Below are 19,316 nucleotides of genomic sequence, written 5' to 3'. Positions count from 1 at the left end.
ACAAGCTGCATGTGGATGTTATTAGGATGACTGGAGTACCTTCTTAAAGACACAAGCTTTTCTTCACTTGGCGTAAGGTGCAATAATTGAGGATGGCAGAAGCTTTAATGCCAATGGTAGTGTCGCTCGCATCGTGTCGCCTGGCAGCAGACGCGGGACCATGTGACGCATTTGCCGTCAAGTGGTTCTATGATGTCCGACTGGTCAGTTGTCGTCGATTCTGGTACGGTGGATGCGAAGGAAACGATAATCGCTTTGAAACCAGGATTCAGTGTGCTAAAAGTTGTGAAATGGTGAGAGAAAAAGTTGAATTTGATGATAAAAAATATAATTCTGAAATTACAGATCGATGTAAACTGGAACGATCCCGAGGACCGTGTGCAAATTACACATTAAAGTGGTACTATGATGACCAGGCTAGCATGTGTAATATGTTTTGGTACGGAGGATGTGGAGGAAATGATAACCGATTCGAAAAGGAGGATGAATGTGAATCGACATGTGTAACCAATGATGGCACAGGTAAGTCACACACTTGCATTACTTTCATCCCTTATTTACAATGTTTCAAGTTGTTATCTACTGATGTATTACACGATTAATATACATTTTATTCTGTTATCTATCAATTTCCCTGAGTCTATATACACAGCTTGAGCTAGCCTGTCAAATGTTTATCTAATTCATATCAAAGACCCACATAGGGAGGTTGGATTTCAGTGCTGTGCTGGTTAGAATAGCATTGAGACACCTAATAACAGAATGACTTCAGGATTAAGAGTGTGACATGCATTTACAGAGAGAAAACACAACAGCATGCAAGAAAAGCTTAAAAAGTTCAACCTTTTTCTGTTACATCAGCACAATTCAAGCCATACTAAAATATTAATGCTTACAATTTTTTAAGTACAGTTCTATGTTTGAAAGTGACTTTTTTCAAAAAGAGTTTTTTCTTGTGATGCGAGGGCATAAACTTTCTGACATTTAACACACAGAGTTACAAAGCAGGTCTGTCACTCTGTTTGGATCAACTAGGAGCAGTTTTTCGGCAAGAGTCCCGTGGAGAAAAAATGCCTTGCATGTTTTATCCATCACTATTTCTTTTAAACTCAAAACCAAAGACATTCCTCATTCTGTGGGAAAGTTAGGACACTGTTTGAACTTAAAAATGTTAAAATTTAAGGAATGGTTGCCTATGCAGTGATGATTATTGTTATGGTGAAATAACTGAAAAGAACAGGAAACAATATCCAGGATTTTATCCTGAATGTGTGTGTTCCTTTTTTTGTTTGAATCTTTTTTTAATTGGCTCAAGATGAACTAAGCCTCCAATTTATTAATACAGGATATACGCGAACACCTGGTATCATCACTATTTGATAGTGATTCGTAAACACATGCTTGTGATATATAGCTGGAATTGTACAATAGGCTCTGCTTTTAGCAGAGATTTATTACGAATGTGGAAAGGGTTTTGTCGCTTTTATTTGTATCTTTTTATTAAAATATATCAATGCTACTGTTGGGCTTTAAAGAGTATATGTGTGTTGGCAACATTTATGGTTTTTCCAGCCGTTAATGTCTGTATATGGCTAATTTACTTTATGACGAAAACGAGCAAGTGCTAGACCTTGAGCTAGTGATCTTTTACCCCTCGCCTACTGTGGGATGAATAAAAGCTGACTCAGCTCTATACAAGTGTCGCTTTAGATAGTTCAGGTTACTTTGATGTCTACGTCAAACATTAAGTTGGTCGCATTTCAATACATTTTTTCCTTCACAAATACGCCATGGGTTAGAGTATGTAATGATGTATGTTCGTAAGATCTGTACAGACATAGAGAGCCAGGACCCTAGCGGGGGATCAGGCTTTTGTATTTGTCATTGCATGAAGTAGCCCTCCTCTGCGGAACCTACCCCATACCTGACCGGCCGGTCTGTCGCTGTGTGCTGGTGTTGACTTTGTTATTTGTAGATGTGAGTAGATGTGAACAAACAGTGGCAGCACTACAATCCAATGAATCATATGTTTGACAGACAGCAATGTGAGTCATTGGTCCAGGTAGACAAGTCATTGACACCTCTGTTGTCTAATTGCGCTGTAAGGGAATTGAGAATTGCTGAGCCATATTAGGGAATGCCACTGGCCAGTGTATGGCAGTGTTCTGCAGGTGCCAGTCTTTTGACCAACTATCATAGCACAGTAACTCAGGGGCATGTTTTTTGCTTGTAGACTCAAGTGAAGGAATTAGTCTCATGTGTGTAACTATAACAGAACAAAAACAAGTTTGGGTCATTGACCAGACAATATAGATATATCCTAATTCCTTCACTTAGTCTTTAACAGACTAATTATATATTATTGTGTCATTGACCAGACAATATATAGTATTGTGTCATTGACCAGACAATATATAGTATTGTGTCATCGACCAGACAATATAAATATATCCTTATTCCTTCACTTGAGTCATTAACAGACTAATTATATATTATTGTGTCATTGACCAGACTATATATAGTATTGTGTCATTGTCCAATCAATACACAGGTATATGATTATGTCATTGGCCATACAATATATAGCATTGTGTCTTTGATCGGACTATATATAGGATTGTGTCTTCGACCGGACTAATCATATATGTATATATATATGATTGTGTCTTTAATCAGACTATATATATGATTGTGTCTTTGACCAGACTAATTATGTATGTATGTATATATAGGATTGTGTCTTTGACCAGACTTATTATATATGTATATATATAGGATTGTGTCTTTGACCGGACTAATTATATATATATATATATTTAGGATTGTGTCTTTGACCAGACTAATTATATATGTATATATATATAGGATTGTGTCTTTGACCAGACTTATTATATATATATATATATATTTAGGATTGTGTCTTTGACCAGACTAATTATATATGTATATATATATATAGGATTGTGTCTTTGACCAGACTAATTATATATGTATATATATATAGGATTGTGTCTTTGACCAGACTTATTATATATGTATATACATATATAGGATTGTGTCTTTGACCAGACTAATTATATATGTATATATATATAGGATTGTGTCTTTGACCAGACCAAATATATATGTATATATATAGGATTGTGTACAAGTGTTACAACCAAACACTCAGAAATGGAGACCAATCATTGGCCCAGTCTTGATTCATTTGTCTCCTCTGCCCAACTTTAATTTTGTTATTTGTCTACAGTCATTTAGGACAGAAGTTGTATATCTAAGAGAGATTTGCCTCCCAAGATCTGGTAGTATCGACCCACCCCTGTACTCCAGCCTTCCCTGTAATCAGCTGCCCTAAGCTCATCAATACTTATGGTGTCGGATAATCTGAGATAAGACCTCTAATCCTACTGCTACAGATTACTGATCACCACCAGGACAGGGGCACAGGTGGAGCAAGCACTTTCTATGGAGATTTTGAAGAGTGTCATAATGTTCTTGCTTAAAGTGTGTTAAATAGGATTACAACATTCAAGGCTAAAGTAATGCTTTCAAAAAGTTTTATAGTAGACATTTGGGGGACAATTCCTAATTTGAAACATCTGTGACAAAAGAAATGTGTAACGCAATTCCCTATTGTGGCTTGTACTGATGTTCCTGTGTGTTTTAAGGTTAACAATTGCCATGCCTTTGCATGTGTTTGTGATGGATGCCACCAGTGGGGCAGGATACGCTCACCCTGTCGTGAACAACTGGCGTCATTACTACTTGATAGTTATTCATGCTTATGATGAAGTCAGAATTGTACAAGGGACTTTTAGCATAGATCTCTTATGATTATGGAAATTATTTTTCTTGCTTATATTTAGGTCAGTGTTTGTACCTGTGTATCAGACAGTGTGCATATGATATGACATGCAACCACCTGGTCTTGTGTAGAGGGTTGTTGCTTACCAGAGGAAATGCCCCTCGAGGTTAACAGTGCTGAGCCTCATGCTGCCTACCCTTGTCTTCGAATGGTCCCAGTTTGACTTGTTTATGCAGAGAACATGGAATGAGATGTGTCTCTCTGATGCTAGTGTAAGGTGTCCACTGGTTTCAGAACACTATTGATATATGTCATGGAATTACAACTGATAGTACTGTGCATTGACGTTTGGATTAGAGGAATATCAGAAACCAATATGAGTACTATATCCCAATCTTCAGCAACCCATGCTTGCCGTAAAAGGCGACTATGCTTGTCGTAAGAGGCGGCTAACAGGATCGGGTTGTCAGGCTCGCTGACATGGTTGATGCATATCATCATGTCCCAATTGCGTGGATCGATGCTCATGATATGAATCACTGGATTGTCTGGTCCAGACTTGATTATTTACAGACCGCCGTCATATAGCTGGAATATTGCTGAGTGCGACGTTAAACAAAAAACAAACAAACTATGTCCAAAATGCCTTGCTACTTATGTACTTGTGCATGCATCTTTCTCACAGCCTTCATATAAACGTGTGATATATGGGTGCATGGCATACATATAATGTGTGATAAATGGCCGTACAGCATACACATAAATATGTCTGATACATGGCCATACAGCATGCACATAAATATATGATACGTGGTCTCTGTCATGTATATGATGACATGGCGGCACATGGTCCCGTGCACAGCGCACAGGTCACAAATCAGGTGAGTTAAGCAACGTCAGTCTCGTAGAGTAGTTGGATGGGTGACCGCGTTGAGGAGCTTGACTCCTGAGTGAGTGAGTGAGTTGGGTTTAATGCCGCTTTTAACATTATTCCAGTTATATCACGGTGCGTCAGCTTTATGTGGGAGGAAAGCCCGAAGTGATGCAGGTCCTAGACGTTTACCACTTCGGTGAAACCCACGAGTATGGTGCTGACAAACCTAGAACCATAATTGGGGTGAACTGGGATTTGTACCCAAATCATAGGTTTCTGGCATGCCCAAGGGACGCAACTCTGCACCGTGAATCACGACACCTTAGACGACTGGGCCACCCGTGCCCCCTGACTCCTGAGAGTTTGTTTAACATCAGTCCTGCCCCACACTGTAGCACAGGTGGTGTTTCCTTAGACAAGTGACGTTGTTTGGAAATGTGCCTCTGTTCACCCAGCAGTGAATGGGTACCCAGTAGGATGAGATGGCAAGGTAATTGTTAAACTTCTAGCGCCCCAGGCAGCTTGGGTTGCATACTCCCCAGGGAGCTGAGAATGAAATTTGAGTGCACACTGATCCACTGACTGGGGTAATAATAGTGTAGCACTAAGAGCCACACGTGAATGAAATTTGGCGCATTATAAATGCACATATTATTTTTGAAACAAGTCTGTACAGCATACCTATTAAGCATACAAGAACCACCAGTGCCGTAGCCAGAAAACATTTTTCCTTGTGAAAGTAACTTGAACAAAAAATGAGTAATCTTATTTGCCCCCCCTGTCAAAAAAAGTTAACTACGGCCTTGACCACAGAGCATCTTCCCGAGGCAAGTGAGTTAACTGACTATAAAAGTCCAGTTTCCGCCCTTGCCGAACTAGGCTGGTATTATGGAGTTACATTTTGGCTGGACTAACGAGTCTATGCATAGTCCAATCAAAATCGCTCACCGAAATCGAAATCCGGTTCGTGAAGTGTCATGCAGATTTCGGTCGACTGCGGGATTTGCAAATCATGTGCACCACCAACTCGTTGTCAACAGATATTTTCTAAATCTTTTCAAGTTTTTAATCAAGGTGCTCACGTGATTTGATGCACTTCGCGATGTAAGACTCGTTTTATCACAATGTGGATCTTGATTAGATTAGATCGTCTTGACTGGGCACCACCATTTTGTTTGAGGCAAATGCAAGTGATACGAGAGGTTGAATCGGATTGGTCAATAGGAGAGGCATAGAAAGGACACAACTCGTAATAGCCACAGGTGGCGCTACGATCGAGCCCAGGAATATTCCAGCCTAGTTCGGCAAGGGTGGAAACTGGACTTTTAAAGTCAGTTAACTCTCTTGCCTTGGGAAGATGACCACAGAGATGGTCAAAACATGTTTATTTACATATTTATAGGCTGTCCAATCAAAATATTTTGTCATGTTTATGTGGGACAAGACACGGCTACAGTGGGTGAGTCCCACAACCCCTAGTGTGTTGAAATACCACATGTCACTGTCTGAACTGGAACAATAAAAACACTAACTGAAACACTAAAAACACTAATTCCCTTTCCCTGATCAAATCTGTGAAGGTTGAACTCAGTGAGGTGTTGAGAGGCGATATGAGGCATGTCTGGTACAACCATATTCCATGGCCTGCACATACACAAACTATAAGCCATGTAGACTGCTGCCTGTCCTGCATCTCCACAACTAGACTGCCGCTTAGCCTCTGAACATATTTAATTTTGATAGAAACAAACAACTTGAAAAGGAGCCTCAGTGAGATTCAGAAACTGATCCTGCGGAAAATCTAGACTTGCTTCATTAGGATCTAAAGCATTATTCAAGGACTGGCTTGAAGGGAAAATATTGTGGTCAGGGACTGTAAGACAGACTATTCCACCACCTGATTGTAAGGGTGGCACTCGATCCTTCACACAGATCCTATAATGAGTGCACTGCAGGCATTTCATAAAAAGACCCTGTTTATGTTGCACCATCCCCGTGTTTCCTATTTACCTACTGGAATACCTGTATGATGCATGTGTATATGATGCAGAGGCAGGACTGCAACGTTTCCACGGTGTTGCAACACTGGAGGCAGACGGTCCAGATATCGTGTCACATGACAGTCATGGTTCTTCATCTAACTGAATATAAAGATAATATTTTGTTTTGTCAGCCGTTGTTTACCAAGTGAGCATCATGTATTCTGAATCTTCTAAATTCCATGTAACCTTGCTCAGCATTTTTGAGAATATGATCATTACTTTGTTTCTTGAAGACCTGCCAACGTCTTGTGTTCTTAATGAGCATTATGTGCATGCTTGCAAACAACATCAGCTACCAACTGTTCCAGATAGTCAAGAAGGTCATAGGTATCTCTGAAGACAATAGTGGTATAAAGGGGGTACAAAAGTTGGTATATTTTTACTGACTGACATTCTCATCATGAGTTTGAAACGAAAACGCCATGCTTACGTTGCTGCTTTCAAACTGCGAGTCTTCGCTCTAGCTGATATATTTTCACACAGGTTCATAATTCTATATACTTCGATTCATAAAATGGTGCTTCGTTGTTGATGGCAACATATAACGATCATTAAGAGATTAAAAAAAGACAAGAGAAACAGCTTCCCACATTATGAAAGTGGATGACTGGTTTGTTAAATCATTATTAGAAATAATAATGACTTTTTCAATATAATTACAACGTTTTTCATCTTATATTTTTGAATATCTGCGAGTACCGGCACATGTCTTGCAGTCCGACTTCGGAGTGTGTTTTGCCTTTCACTTCCTGGTTCGGCTTATCTGCGGGTCATATCATTTTCTTTTGTATTTCAATGGTCAAGTTAATACCTCGGCTTATCTACGGGGATGGCTTATCTGCGGTCATATACGGTAACATTTTGTCCCAGAACTAAAGTTATCTTATTTAAAAATATATATCTACAAAATAAAATATAGAATCCAAAGACAGCCCAGCCCAGACCAGTGTTTAATTTCAGAGCTGAGGCAATCTCAACTTGCCAAATCATACTTGACTTGAGTTGTGTAAGTTTAAGGGCCTCACAGATTGCGTATGTTATCATAGTGCTCACTTAAGCTTATATTAAACATAACACACTATGATATTATTGTTACCATATCTGACGTAATAAGTGCCCCGCTGTAATAAGCGCCCACGGCGATATTTGCTAATATATTGGCTAGTGAACAATCCCAATTATCACCCTTCCGATTGATCAATGTACACAAGACTTATTTTTTCGTGTATAATATGCACTCATGTGTTATATACACCCTTAATTATGGGCAATTAAATTCGGAAATATATATCTGTCGTGTGTAATATGCACAGACGTTTCTTTTGTATCATTTTAGGCTGTAAGCATAAACCACAAAATTTACAATCTTTCAACTCTTTCACCAAAATTATATTCTAAAAAGAGCCCCCTATTTCTAATTTTGAGAGTGCCCTGTGCACTTATTACATCAAGACGGAAAATATTTTTGAAAGTTGTATCTAATTTTCATAACTATAATGACTGTTCAGAATGAGTCAAGACCCTGCAAAAATGTCAGTGTTGTAAAATGAAAGTCTGTTTGTATTCCAACCAGGATCTGACCTATGTCCATTATCTATACTTTTCTGTACAATGATAATTGACATCACGTGCCTTCATTGTTTGTGCTATCTGTAACTCTTTCTGTGGAATTATTTACTTCATCAGAGCACACTCAAACAGGATGTTTGTTGCTCATGAAAAGTGTGTAATCACAGGGGTCAACCAATCAGTACAGAGGGAGCAACCATTTGGCTGGAGACGAGTACTTCTTTTTTAAAGTTTAGGAGCTCAATCATTTTTTCCAACATAAGCAGGTGCTCAGGTATTTTATTTTTGATTTTAATTGTATTCTTTGGACAATTGATATAGTCTGCAATAAAATGGATCTACAATGCAAGTCATGTTTATTCTCTTTCAGTAAATCAGGGGCTTAATTATTGTTTTAGACACACAATCTCCCAAAACAATGACAGTTCAGGTATATTTTGTAAAATTATAAACTATAAATTTAAATGTTATTAAGGGACAGATTACTTATTAGAGGGAGGGGGGTCATGGCTAAATGTTACATGCAGTGGGTGGGGAGGGGGAGGGGATGAAGAAATGTTACATGTAGTGGGTGGGGAGGGGGGTCATGGCTAAATGTTACATGTAGTGGGGGGTGGGGAGGGGGGTCATGGCTAAATGTTACATGCAGTGGGTGGGGAGGGGGAGGGGATGAAGAAATGTTACATGTAGTGGGTGGGGAGGGGGGTCATGGCTAAATGTTACATGTAGTGGGGGGTGGAGAGGGGGGTCATAGCTAAATGTTACATGTAGTGGGTGGGGAGGGGGAGGGGATGAAGAAATGTTGCATGTAGTGGATGGGGAGGGGGGTCATGGCTAAATGTTACATGTAGTGGGTGGGGAGGGGATGAAGAAATGTTACATGTAGTGGGGGGTGGGGAGGGGGGTCATGGCTAAATGTTACATGTAGTGGGTGGGGAGGGGATGAAGAAATGTTACATGTAGTGGGGGTTGGGGAGGGGGGTCATGGCTAAATGTTACATGTAGTGGGTGGGGAGGGGGAGGGGATGAAGAAATGTTACATGTAGTGGTTGGGGAGGGGGGGGGGGGAGGGGATGAAGAAATGTTACATGTAGTGGGGGGTGGGGTGGGGGGGGGAGGGAGGGGATGAAGAAATGTTACATGTAGTGGTTGGGGAGGGGGGAGGGAGGGGATGAAGAAATGTTACATGTAGTAGGGGGTGGGTAGGGGGGGGAGGGAGGGGATGAAGAAATGTTACATGTAGTGGTTGGGGAGGGGGGGAGGGAGGGGATGAAGAAATGTTACATGTAGTAGGGGGTGGGGAGGGGGGAGGGAGGGGGATGAAGAAATGTTACATGTAGTGGTTGGGGAGGAGGGGGGGAGGGAGGGGATGAAGAAATGTTACATAAAATGGGGGCTGTCAGCAAAAAATGATACAATGATTCAATTGGTCTTTACCAATTCCACCGGCCCAACACCCCTTCCCCCTATAATAAATGACCAGTCCCTTACCCCTTGCAGGTGTCTTGCCTTGTGAGATGTGAGAGATTATTGAGAATGCATCCAAAAGCCATATGTTAACCCACACATGAAGCCTGAACATACATAAATACTGACATGCCCCTTCCGTGGCCTATTTGAAACGTGTCTACCCCCCACCCCCCATTCCACCCACACTGACCACATCCCTGTGATGTCCACAGCCTCAATACAGCGTTCATTAACCCAAAGCTCGTCAAGTTTACTAAACCAAGATTTATAGTGTAGGCGATAAGGCAGGCCTGGGGAGGTACTTGAACTTAAGACTACAACGCAGGTGAACCGAATACCTACCTGAGACACATGCCTAATAAGCATGCGGGGACCAACACAGGCAATTGTTGGGAGGCCTACCCTTTAACACAGATTGTGAGAGCGAGATCTCACACCACTGGTTGCATGGAACACCTCAATAAACATTGGTGTATACTGCATGTCACAGTGAATGTGGGCTAGACACCCTGCTGTGTGGCATACAAATCTACAAGCCTATAATTAGGCTGTGGGTCACATGTAATCAGGCTGCCTGTAACTGCTCAGACACACTCAATGAATACAATGATCCTACAAAGAACTTTCATGTGGAGTTCATGAATTCCCAATTCTGTCTGACCCATACGTTTTCTCCATCCAGGTGTTATCTCATCTAGGTTCAAACCAACTGTATAAGTACTTTCCCTTCTTTTTCTCTTATCAAGTTTGTGATCAAGTTGCTCGCAGTTACTTAATAAATCATTCTTCTGGCTCTTCATGTAGTTTAGGCCGCCTTCTGTCAGTGGCATCCTTCACAGCAGCTTCCTGGCTATCAGCAGACTCCCATGCCACCTGTAGCCTGTTGCTTAGAAGTGGAGGAAATCACTTCTCTTGTATGTTAAGTGAGCTGAGTCAAGTTTATGTCATTTCAAACAAGGATGGCCCTGTGTATTACAGAAAATCTTTTGGCCTGCAGTTAACTCAGCGCTCAGCATTTTGTTTTTGCCAAATAGATTGCAGGATTGTTACGACATTTGATGATCAGCATTATGTCATTTAGACATAAGCACATGTACCGTATTCGACGTAATAAGCGCCCTACTCTAATAAGCGCCCACGGCGATATTTGCTAATATATTGGCCAGTGAACAATCCTAATAAGCACCCCTTCCGATTGATCAATGTACACAAGACTTATTTATTCGCGTATAATACGCACTCATGTGTTATATGCACACTTAATTATGGGCAATTAAATTCTGGAAAAATATATCTGTCGTACATAAACATTTCAGGCTGTCAGCAGAAACCACAAAATTTATCTTTTAACTCGTTTGTTTTCACTAAAATAATATTTTTATAAGAGCCCCCTATTTCTAATTTTGAGAATGTCCTGGGCACTTATTACGTTGAAAACTACCAATCAGAGTTTCAATCAAAATGAAAACTCTGCAATCTTATTAATATCAGATCCTAGTTCTTGCTAAACGAGAACTAATATCTGATCTTAATGAGATTGATACATCTGGAAACTTGTTGTTGCCTTTTTCTGAATTTCATGACATAAAACAGACAATATTTTGGTCTCATGGTTGTACCACTCATAAAAATATCATGTTTTCATGTGACCTGATGAACAATCCATCAAAGTCACTACAAACACTAAATATTCACTATATCGTGGTGTTAATCAAGCTGTAGCTTACTTATGACTTGCCCTGAAGTCACCAGTAAATAACAAACATGTCACCTCTGTCCATCAGTAGTCCATCACTGGTCTTGTCTGTAGCTGACTTGGTCTGTCTGTACCTGACTTGGTCTGTCTGTAGCTGACTTGGCCTGTGTATAGCTTACTTGGTCTGTCTGTCTGTAGCTGACTTGGTCTGTCTGTAGCTGACTTGGCCTGTCTATAGCTGACTTGGTCTGTCTGTAGCTGACTTGGTCTGTCTATAGCTTACTTGGTCTGTCTGTAGCTGACTTGGCCTGTCTATAGCTTACTTGGTCTGTCTGTAGCTGACTTGGCCTGTCTATAGCTGACTTGGTCTGTCTGTAGCTGACTTGGTCTGTCTATAGCTTACTTGGTCTGTCTGTAGCTGACTTGGCCTGTCTATAGCTTACTTGGTCTGTCTATAGCTGACTTGGCCTGTCTATAGCTGACTTGGTCTGTCTGTAGCTGACTTGGTCTGTCTATAGCTTACTTGGTCTGTCTGTAGCTGACTTGGCCTGTCTATAGCTGACTTGGTCTGTCTGTAGCTGACTTGGTCTGTCTATAGCTTACTTGGTCTGTCTGTAGCTGACTTGACACATCTGTAGCTCACTTGGTCTGTCTGTAGCTGACTTGACACATCTGTAGCTCACTTGGCCTGTCTATAGCTGACTTGACACATCTGTAGCTCACTTGGTCTGTCTGTAGCTGACTTGGTCTGTCTGTAGCTGACTTGGTCTGTCTGTAGCTGACTTGACACATCTGTAGCTCACTTGGTCTGTCTGTAGCTGACTTGGTCTGTCTGTAGCTGACTTGGTCTGTCTGTAGCTGACTTGACACATCTGTAGCTCACTTGGTCTGTCTGTAGCTGACTTGGTCTGTCTGTAGCTGACTTGGTCTGTCTGTAGCTGACTTGACACATCTGTAGCTCACTTGGCCTGTCTATAGCTGACTTGACACATCTGTAGCTCACTTGGTCTGTCTGTAGCTGACTTGACACATCTGTAGCTCACTTGGCCTGTCTATAGCTGACTTGACACATCTGTAGCTCACTTGGTCTGTCTGTAGCTGACTTGGTCTGTCTGTAGCTGACTTGGTCTGTCTGTAGCTGACTTGACACATCTGTAGCTGACTTGGTCTGTCTGTAGCTGACTTGGTCTGTCTGTAGCTGACTTGGTCTGTCTGTAGCTGACTTGACACATCTGTAGCTCACTTGGTCTGTCTGTAGCTGACTTGGTCTGTCTGTAGCTGACTTGGTCTGTCTGTAGCTGACTTGACACATCTGTAGCTCACTTGGTCTGTCTGTAGCTGACTTGGTCTGTCTGTAGCTGACTTGGTCTGTCTGTGGCTCACTTGACACATCTGTAGCTCACTTGGTCTGTCTGTAGCTGACTTGGTCTGTCTGTAGCTGACTTGGTCTGTCTGTGGCTCACTTGACACATCTGTAGCTCACTTGGTCTGTCTGTAGCTGACTTGGTCTGTCTGTAGCTGACTTGGTCTGTCTGTGGCTCACTTGACACATCTGTAGGCCCATCTCACCATATAGTTTTTCTGTAGCTCACCCTCTCTTTCTATGACTCATCTGGTCTGTCCCAAGCTCAACATGGGATGCTCACTATGATGCACCTGGTCTGTCTGTTGCTCACCTCACCTGACTACAGTTCACCTGATCTATGTAGCTCATTAAGAATGGCTATAACTCACCAGGGCCTCAACACATCTGCGGTCTTAGGTCTGTTAAAGTCTGGGAGTTACGTTGACCTTAGCGCTATGATAGTTTTGTGGAACTGACCCAAGGTCCGTCTTTAGCTCTCCTCACTTCATGTAGCTCAACTAAACTATCCATAGCTCACCGGCTTGTCCAGTTCCTGTATCCAATGATATGTTATATATTTTTATATACACAGATGTAAAGGACAGTTGGAGTGACAATCTCTGGATTTTAGATATGAATGTATATGTACAGGACAGACTCCGGGCGATGATGATCTGTAGATGTTAGATCCAGGGCTATATGTACAGGACAGACTCGGGGCGATGATGATCTGTAGATGTTAGATCCGGGGCTATTTGTACAGGACAGACTCGGGGCGATGATGATCTGTAGATGTTAGATCCAGGGCTATATGTATAGGACAGACTCAGGGCGATGATGATCTGTAGATGTTAGATCCAGGGCTATATGTACAGGATAGACTCGGGGCGATGATGATCTGTAGATGTTAGATCCAGGGCTATATGTACAGGACAGACTCAGGGCGATGATGATCTGTAGATGTTAGATCCAGGGCTATATGTACAGGACAGCCTCGGGGCGATGATGATCTGTAGATGTTAGATCCAGGGCTATATGTACAGGACAGACTCCGGGCAATGATGATCTGTAGATGTTAGATCCAGGGCTATATGTACAGGACTGACTCGGGGCGATGATGATCTGTAGATGTTAGATCCAGGGCTATATGTACAGGACAGACTCCGGGCAATGATGATCTGTAGATGTTAGATCCAGGGCTATATGTACAGGACAGACTCCGGGCGATGATGATCTGTAGATGTTAGATCCAGGGCTATATGTACAAGACTGGTGAACTGATCACAGCAGCCGAACAGTTTAAGTAATACAAGCTGATCCATAGAAACACCTTCAGAATACAATAAACACAGCAAATTTACAGACACAGGTAATTTTAGTGTCTGTTACACAGTGCGGGGATATGCCTGGGATTAATGGCCTAGAGATGTGCCTCCCGCTCATTCAACAATGATATCGGATAGGTGTGTGTGTGGATGGTATTCCCACACAGCAGTGTCCCCAGCGATGGATTTGACACTGCTCCGCCCAGTTCTGTGTCCCACAACGTCCAGGGTATGTCTCCACTGTGTCGCCAGACCTTACACCCCCACAGCTGTGGAGGACACTAAGCTAAGCTTGTCTTTTATCTTCAACAATGGCGTAGGAACAAAATCCCAGCTGGAGTTATCTGAGTCAGCATTAAATTCAGAAAGAATTGGGTCTGGTTACAAAACAAAATTAGGCGAAATAGATTTGTAGATGACTTTTTAATTTGGTTTTTATTTGTTGTTTTGAATATTCATGTCACAAGTGTTATTTATAGTTTATGTGAAGCAGAATGTTCCTTTTGATTACTTTTTGAGGGCAAATGTTGTGTACATTTACAATTTCCATGTACATTGTTGTCTGCTGGTGTGAATACATAAACAGTCAAAAACAGGTTTTCTGGAAGCCTGGCTGGTTGCATGAATGAAAGAGTGAATTGGGTTTAACACGACTTTAAACAGTATTCCAGTAATATCACAGCATGTCAGCTTAATGTGTGAGGAACGCCCAAAGTGATGCAGGTCTCAGAATGACTCAGAATGAATGTTGGTATATGTATCTCAGATGTTTACCTCTTTGGTGAAACCCACGTGCATGTGTTTGGTGCTGACAAACCTAGAAGGATAATAGGGTCGAACTGAGATTCGAACCCACTATCATAGGTTTCTGGCGTGCCCAAAGGATGCAACTCTGAACAGCGAACTGTGGCTCCTTGGATGATTTGGCTGACCATGACGTCTGGATAAATCTCCAAGAGTGATTGAGAATTAAGCTCTTAGCCTTATGCCACTTGTAGCAATATTCTAACCATAATACATTAGACAAACCCAATCTAAAGCTGTTAATCACTAGGTTCCCTGCCCCTCACGCTGTTGGAGTGTGTGAGTGAGTGAGTTTGATTTTACGCCGCTTTTAGCAATATTCCAGCAATATCACGGCGGGGAACACCAGAAATGGGCTTCACACATTGTACCCATGTCGGGACTCGAACCCGGGTCTTCGGCGTGACAAGCGAACACTTTAACCACTAGGCTACCCGACCATTAGAACATATGCAGACTCTTAATATGTAGTATGTGCACTTTCAGGTATTTCCAACTTCAGCCTGTAAAAACTGATGAAATATCAGACTGCCACATATCAATGCCCCTTGTACCAAAGAGTCCATATTCTTTCTCTCTCTTCGAAATGGAGATCATCCATCAGTGTTTTCAAATTGGGGTTTCTAACTCGATTTGAAACCTGTTGTCAAAATGGAAGCTTCACACATTCAGGTATGGAATCCATGTTTAAAAACATTATGGGTTTATCTTCTTATGCTACAAAACTATGAAAGCATGAATCTCATTAAGGAAATCAATACTGAGAATTCCGATTAATATATTATGTAATATTTCACCTCACCGGAGCCTGTGCACTGGTTTGAGTTTATATAACCCACCACAAACAAACCTGTTCCAGACAATGAGGTGGGAATGCCATCAGCACGAGCATCTTGGTGAGAACAGAATTCATTAGGAAGTCATAGATTTGTCTGTCAGAATGCTGTTGTTTTCACTGACCACAGAAGCAGAGGATATGCTCTTTTGGGTATTTCCAGTGCAGGCCGGTGAGATGTCAGGTGTACAAACACTGTATTATTGTCATCTCACCCTCAGCTTGTGTGTATGGACAAGACGACAATCAGTAAACAAACTCATACAACTTGTTATGTTGATGTAAGGAAGTATTCACACGAGGGCTGGGACGGGTAACTCGGGTACTCGGGTACTCGGGTCGGGTGGTTCCTGAGTAGGACCCGGATACCCAAAGGACTACCCGGACCTGTGGTTAGTCACGTGATATATTGTTTAATGGCAAAAATTATCTAGAACTTCCACGGTTACACTATAAGTGACTAATGTCCGCATTTCTTTCTGGCTATGCATGCATTCATTCTGACTTTATATGATTGAATAGACATAAAACTCCAGTCAACTTCAGTGTATGCATGACCAGATCGTTTGATATGAGTTTTTAAATACCTTTTGCCATGGCTATGGTCAAACTATTCCCAATCAGACATTTGTACCTATTTCTTGAGACCAACAGCGGGTACCCAGGTAGGGTCGGGTAATAGTGAGGTGGGTACCCGGCCAGTAGTAAATTTGGACCTGTCCCAGCCCTAATTCACACACATTTCTGGAGCAACACTTCTTCCATCGTTGATACACTGAAAATGAGTATGTTAAAGGTACTTTGGCTTTTTTAGTGGAACTCTCTGGTTCACCTCAAATATGTTTCTAACTTTGTCAGCAGCATACCTGCCCTGGTGGTTTCACCAATGTGGTAAACATCCGATACCTGCACGACTTTGGACGTGGTAAACATTCGATACCTGCACGGCATTGAGCGTTCCTCCCACATTCAGTGCCACAATTCGCTGTTCAGAGATGCATACCTTAACATGCCAGAAAACTATGATTGTGGGTTTCGAATCCAATTCGCCCTTATTATGCTTCTAGGTTTGTCAGCACCAAACACATGCTCGTGGGTTTCACCAAAGTGGTAAACGTCTGAGACCAGCATCACTTTGGGCGTTCCTGACACATTAAGCTGACACGCCGTGATATAACTGGAATACTGTTAAAAGTGGCGTTAAACCCAACTCACTATCTCACTCACTTGATTCAAAACATATTTTTATTCAGTGAACCTGGATTGGGAAACAAGCCAAGGAAGCTTATGTTAATACCTCTCCAGTACAAGTTGTATTCATGGAGGCATTGTACAAAATAATACATGATGATGAATACTTTTAACAAACGCAAGGGGTCATGGACACCAGTTTGGCGTAATCAGTAGTGGTATATTTGTACATCTCACTATTCTGGTATATCTGTGTGTTAATGTGGGATAATGACTTTCCCACTTGGTTGAAGTTCAAAGACAGGAGACGGTTTGATGAAGGCCGTTTCCATGAACATTTAGAGTATATAGACTATATACCATGGACACAGATGCTCCATCCTTGCTTCTGAGCATCACAAGGGCAGGCAGCTAACACTGCCACGACAAGCAGCTTGCTTCAACAGGTTCTTGATCATGTAGCAGGGCTTCATCACTTTGCTTAGAACGTTTTTCATTTATGGCCGATCTCAGTTCTTGGCATGATGTGAGGGTAACAGTCTTTTATCAGAAACAAGATTTGTTACAACACATTGCTGCAGGAATGTATAATGCTGCTCTTCACAGTATTCTTCTAAATACAATGGGTTTTTTTAGAATATTTCAAGTTGATGTATTAGATAGACGAAATATGACGATTTTTCTTAATTATATTCGCATCACATTCTTTAAAATATAGTTATCATGCTTCAGGAATCTTTTATCTTCAAAAATTCAGTTCGTGTCATTGATAATGTGTACAATAGTTGTTAGAATTGAATCAGACAGCTTTGAATACAGGCAAGAAATTCCCCAGGGTTGCACCTTACAGGGAGAAATTAACAAACTTGATTCAGGGTAGGGGCCAAAGGAATTCCCTAGAGTTGCACCTTACAGGGAGAAATTAACAAACATGATACAGGGTAGGGGCCAAAGGAATTTCCCAGAGTTGCACCTTACAGGGAGAAATTAACAAACATGATACAGGGTAGGGGCCAAAGGAATTCCCTAGAGTTGCACCTTACAGGGAGAAATTAACAAACATGATACAGGGTAGGGGCCAAAGGAATTTCCCAGAGTTGCACCTTACAGGGAGAAATTAACAAACATGATACAGGGTAGGGGCCAAAGGAATTCCCTAGAGTTGCACCTTACAGGGAAAAATTAACAAACATGATTCAGGGTAGGGGCCAAAGGAATTTCCCAGAGTTGCACCTTACAGGGAGAAATTAACAAACATGATTCAGGGTAGGGGCCAAAGGAATTTCAGGGTTGCACCTTACAGGGAGAAATTAACAAACATGATTCAGGGTAGGGGCCAAAGGAATTTCAGGGTTGCACTGTACAGGGTAGTGGAGACTGGTATTCCCGCTATCCACTGGGAAGTCACATGGGCTAGTACAGAGGGTAGTGGAGACTGGTATTCCCGCTATCCACTGGGAAGTCACATAGGCTAGTACAGAGGGTAGTGGAGACTGGTATTCCCGCTATCCACTGGGAAGTCACATAGGCTAGTACAGAGGGTAGTGGAGACTGGTATTCCCGCTATCCACTGGGAAGTCACATGGGCTAGTACAGAGGGTAGTGGAGACTGGTATTCCTGCTATCCACCGGGAAGTCACATAGGCTAGTACAGAGGGTAGTGGAGACTGGTATTCCCGCTATCCACCGGGAAGTCACATGGGCTAGTACAGAGGGTAGTGGAGACTGGTATTCCCGCTATCCACTGGGAAGTCACATGGGCTAGTACAGAGGGTAGTGGAGACTGGTATTCCCGCTATCCACCGGGAAGTCACATGGGCTAGTACAGAGGGTAGTGGAGACTGGTATTCTCACTATCCACTGGGAAGTCACATGGGCTAGTACAGAGGGTAGTGGAGACTGGTATTCCCGCTATCCACCAGGAAGTCACATATTCTAGTACAGAGGGTTGTGAATGAAGAAGAATGAATAGCCCCTTTCATGCTCAGGATTAGATTCCAGATCAGATTTCATGTTTATTATGTGGCCATGATCCAGGGTTAGGCTTTTTCATTTTAGGGAGGCTGTCACTACAAGCTAATACATAGCGGAGTGGTTAGCCTAACCAGGGGCAAATCCTCCCGATATTGTAGGAGACGGAGGAAAACCCTAGGCAGCTGTGAGGAGAAACAGGTTTCCGTGAAGTATCATGTACAAATGTCAGTACTGATGGCGTACATCATTAATACAGCCTGTTTGTCTCCTTGACAAGTATCATAAGAGGCTCAAGGTAGAAATTAGATGCTGTATGATATGCTGCTTCTGTTTGGCAGGTACCTGAATGAACAAGCACCAACATATACTACTCACAAGAAGTTAAG

At 41.9% G+C, this 19,316-nt stretch overlaps 1 protein-coding gene across 17 annotated transcripts in view; it reads left to right on the top strand.

Moving 5' to 3' along the window:
* Positions 1 to 19,316, top strand: part of LOC124132318 (papilin-like) — a 169,031-nt gene that overhangs the window by 122,913 nt on the left and 26,802 nt on the right. For all 17 annotated transcript variants that reach the window (XM_048403199.1, XM_048403208.1, XM_048403201.1 and 14 more), the window contains one exon: positions 346 to 522. In XM_048403199.1, coding sequence (XP_048259156.1) covers positions 346 to 522 — 177 coding nt within the window. The remainder of the gene's footprint in view (positions 1 to 345; positions 523 to 19,316) is intronic.

This window comes from Haliotis rufescens, unplaced genomic scaffold (genome assembly GCF_023055435.1).
Source record: "Haliotis rufescens isolate VD_foot unplaced genomic scaffold, xgHalRufe1.0.p SCAF_3, whole genome shotgun sequence".
In the NCBI taxonomy this organism is placed as follows: domain Eukaryota; kingdom Metazoa; phylum Mollusca; class Gastropoda; order Lepetellida; family Haliotidae; genus Haliotis; species Haliotis rufescens.
The sequence above is the reverse complement of the archived record's forward strand: the minus strand, read 5'-3'. Positions and strand labels throughout refer to the sequence as shown.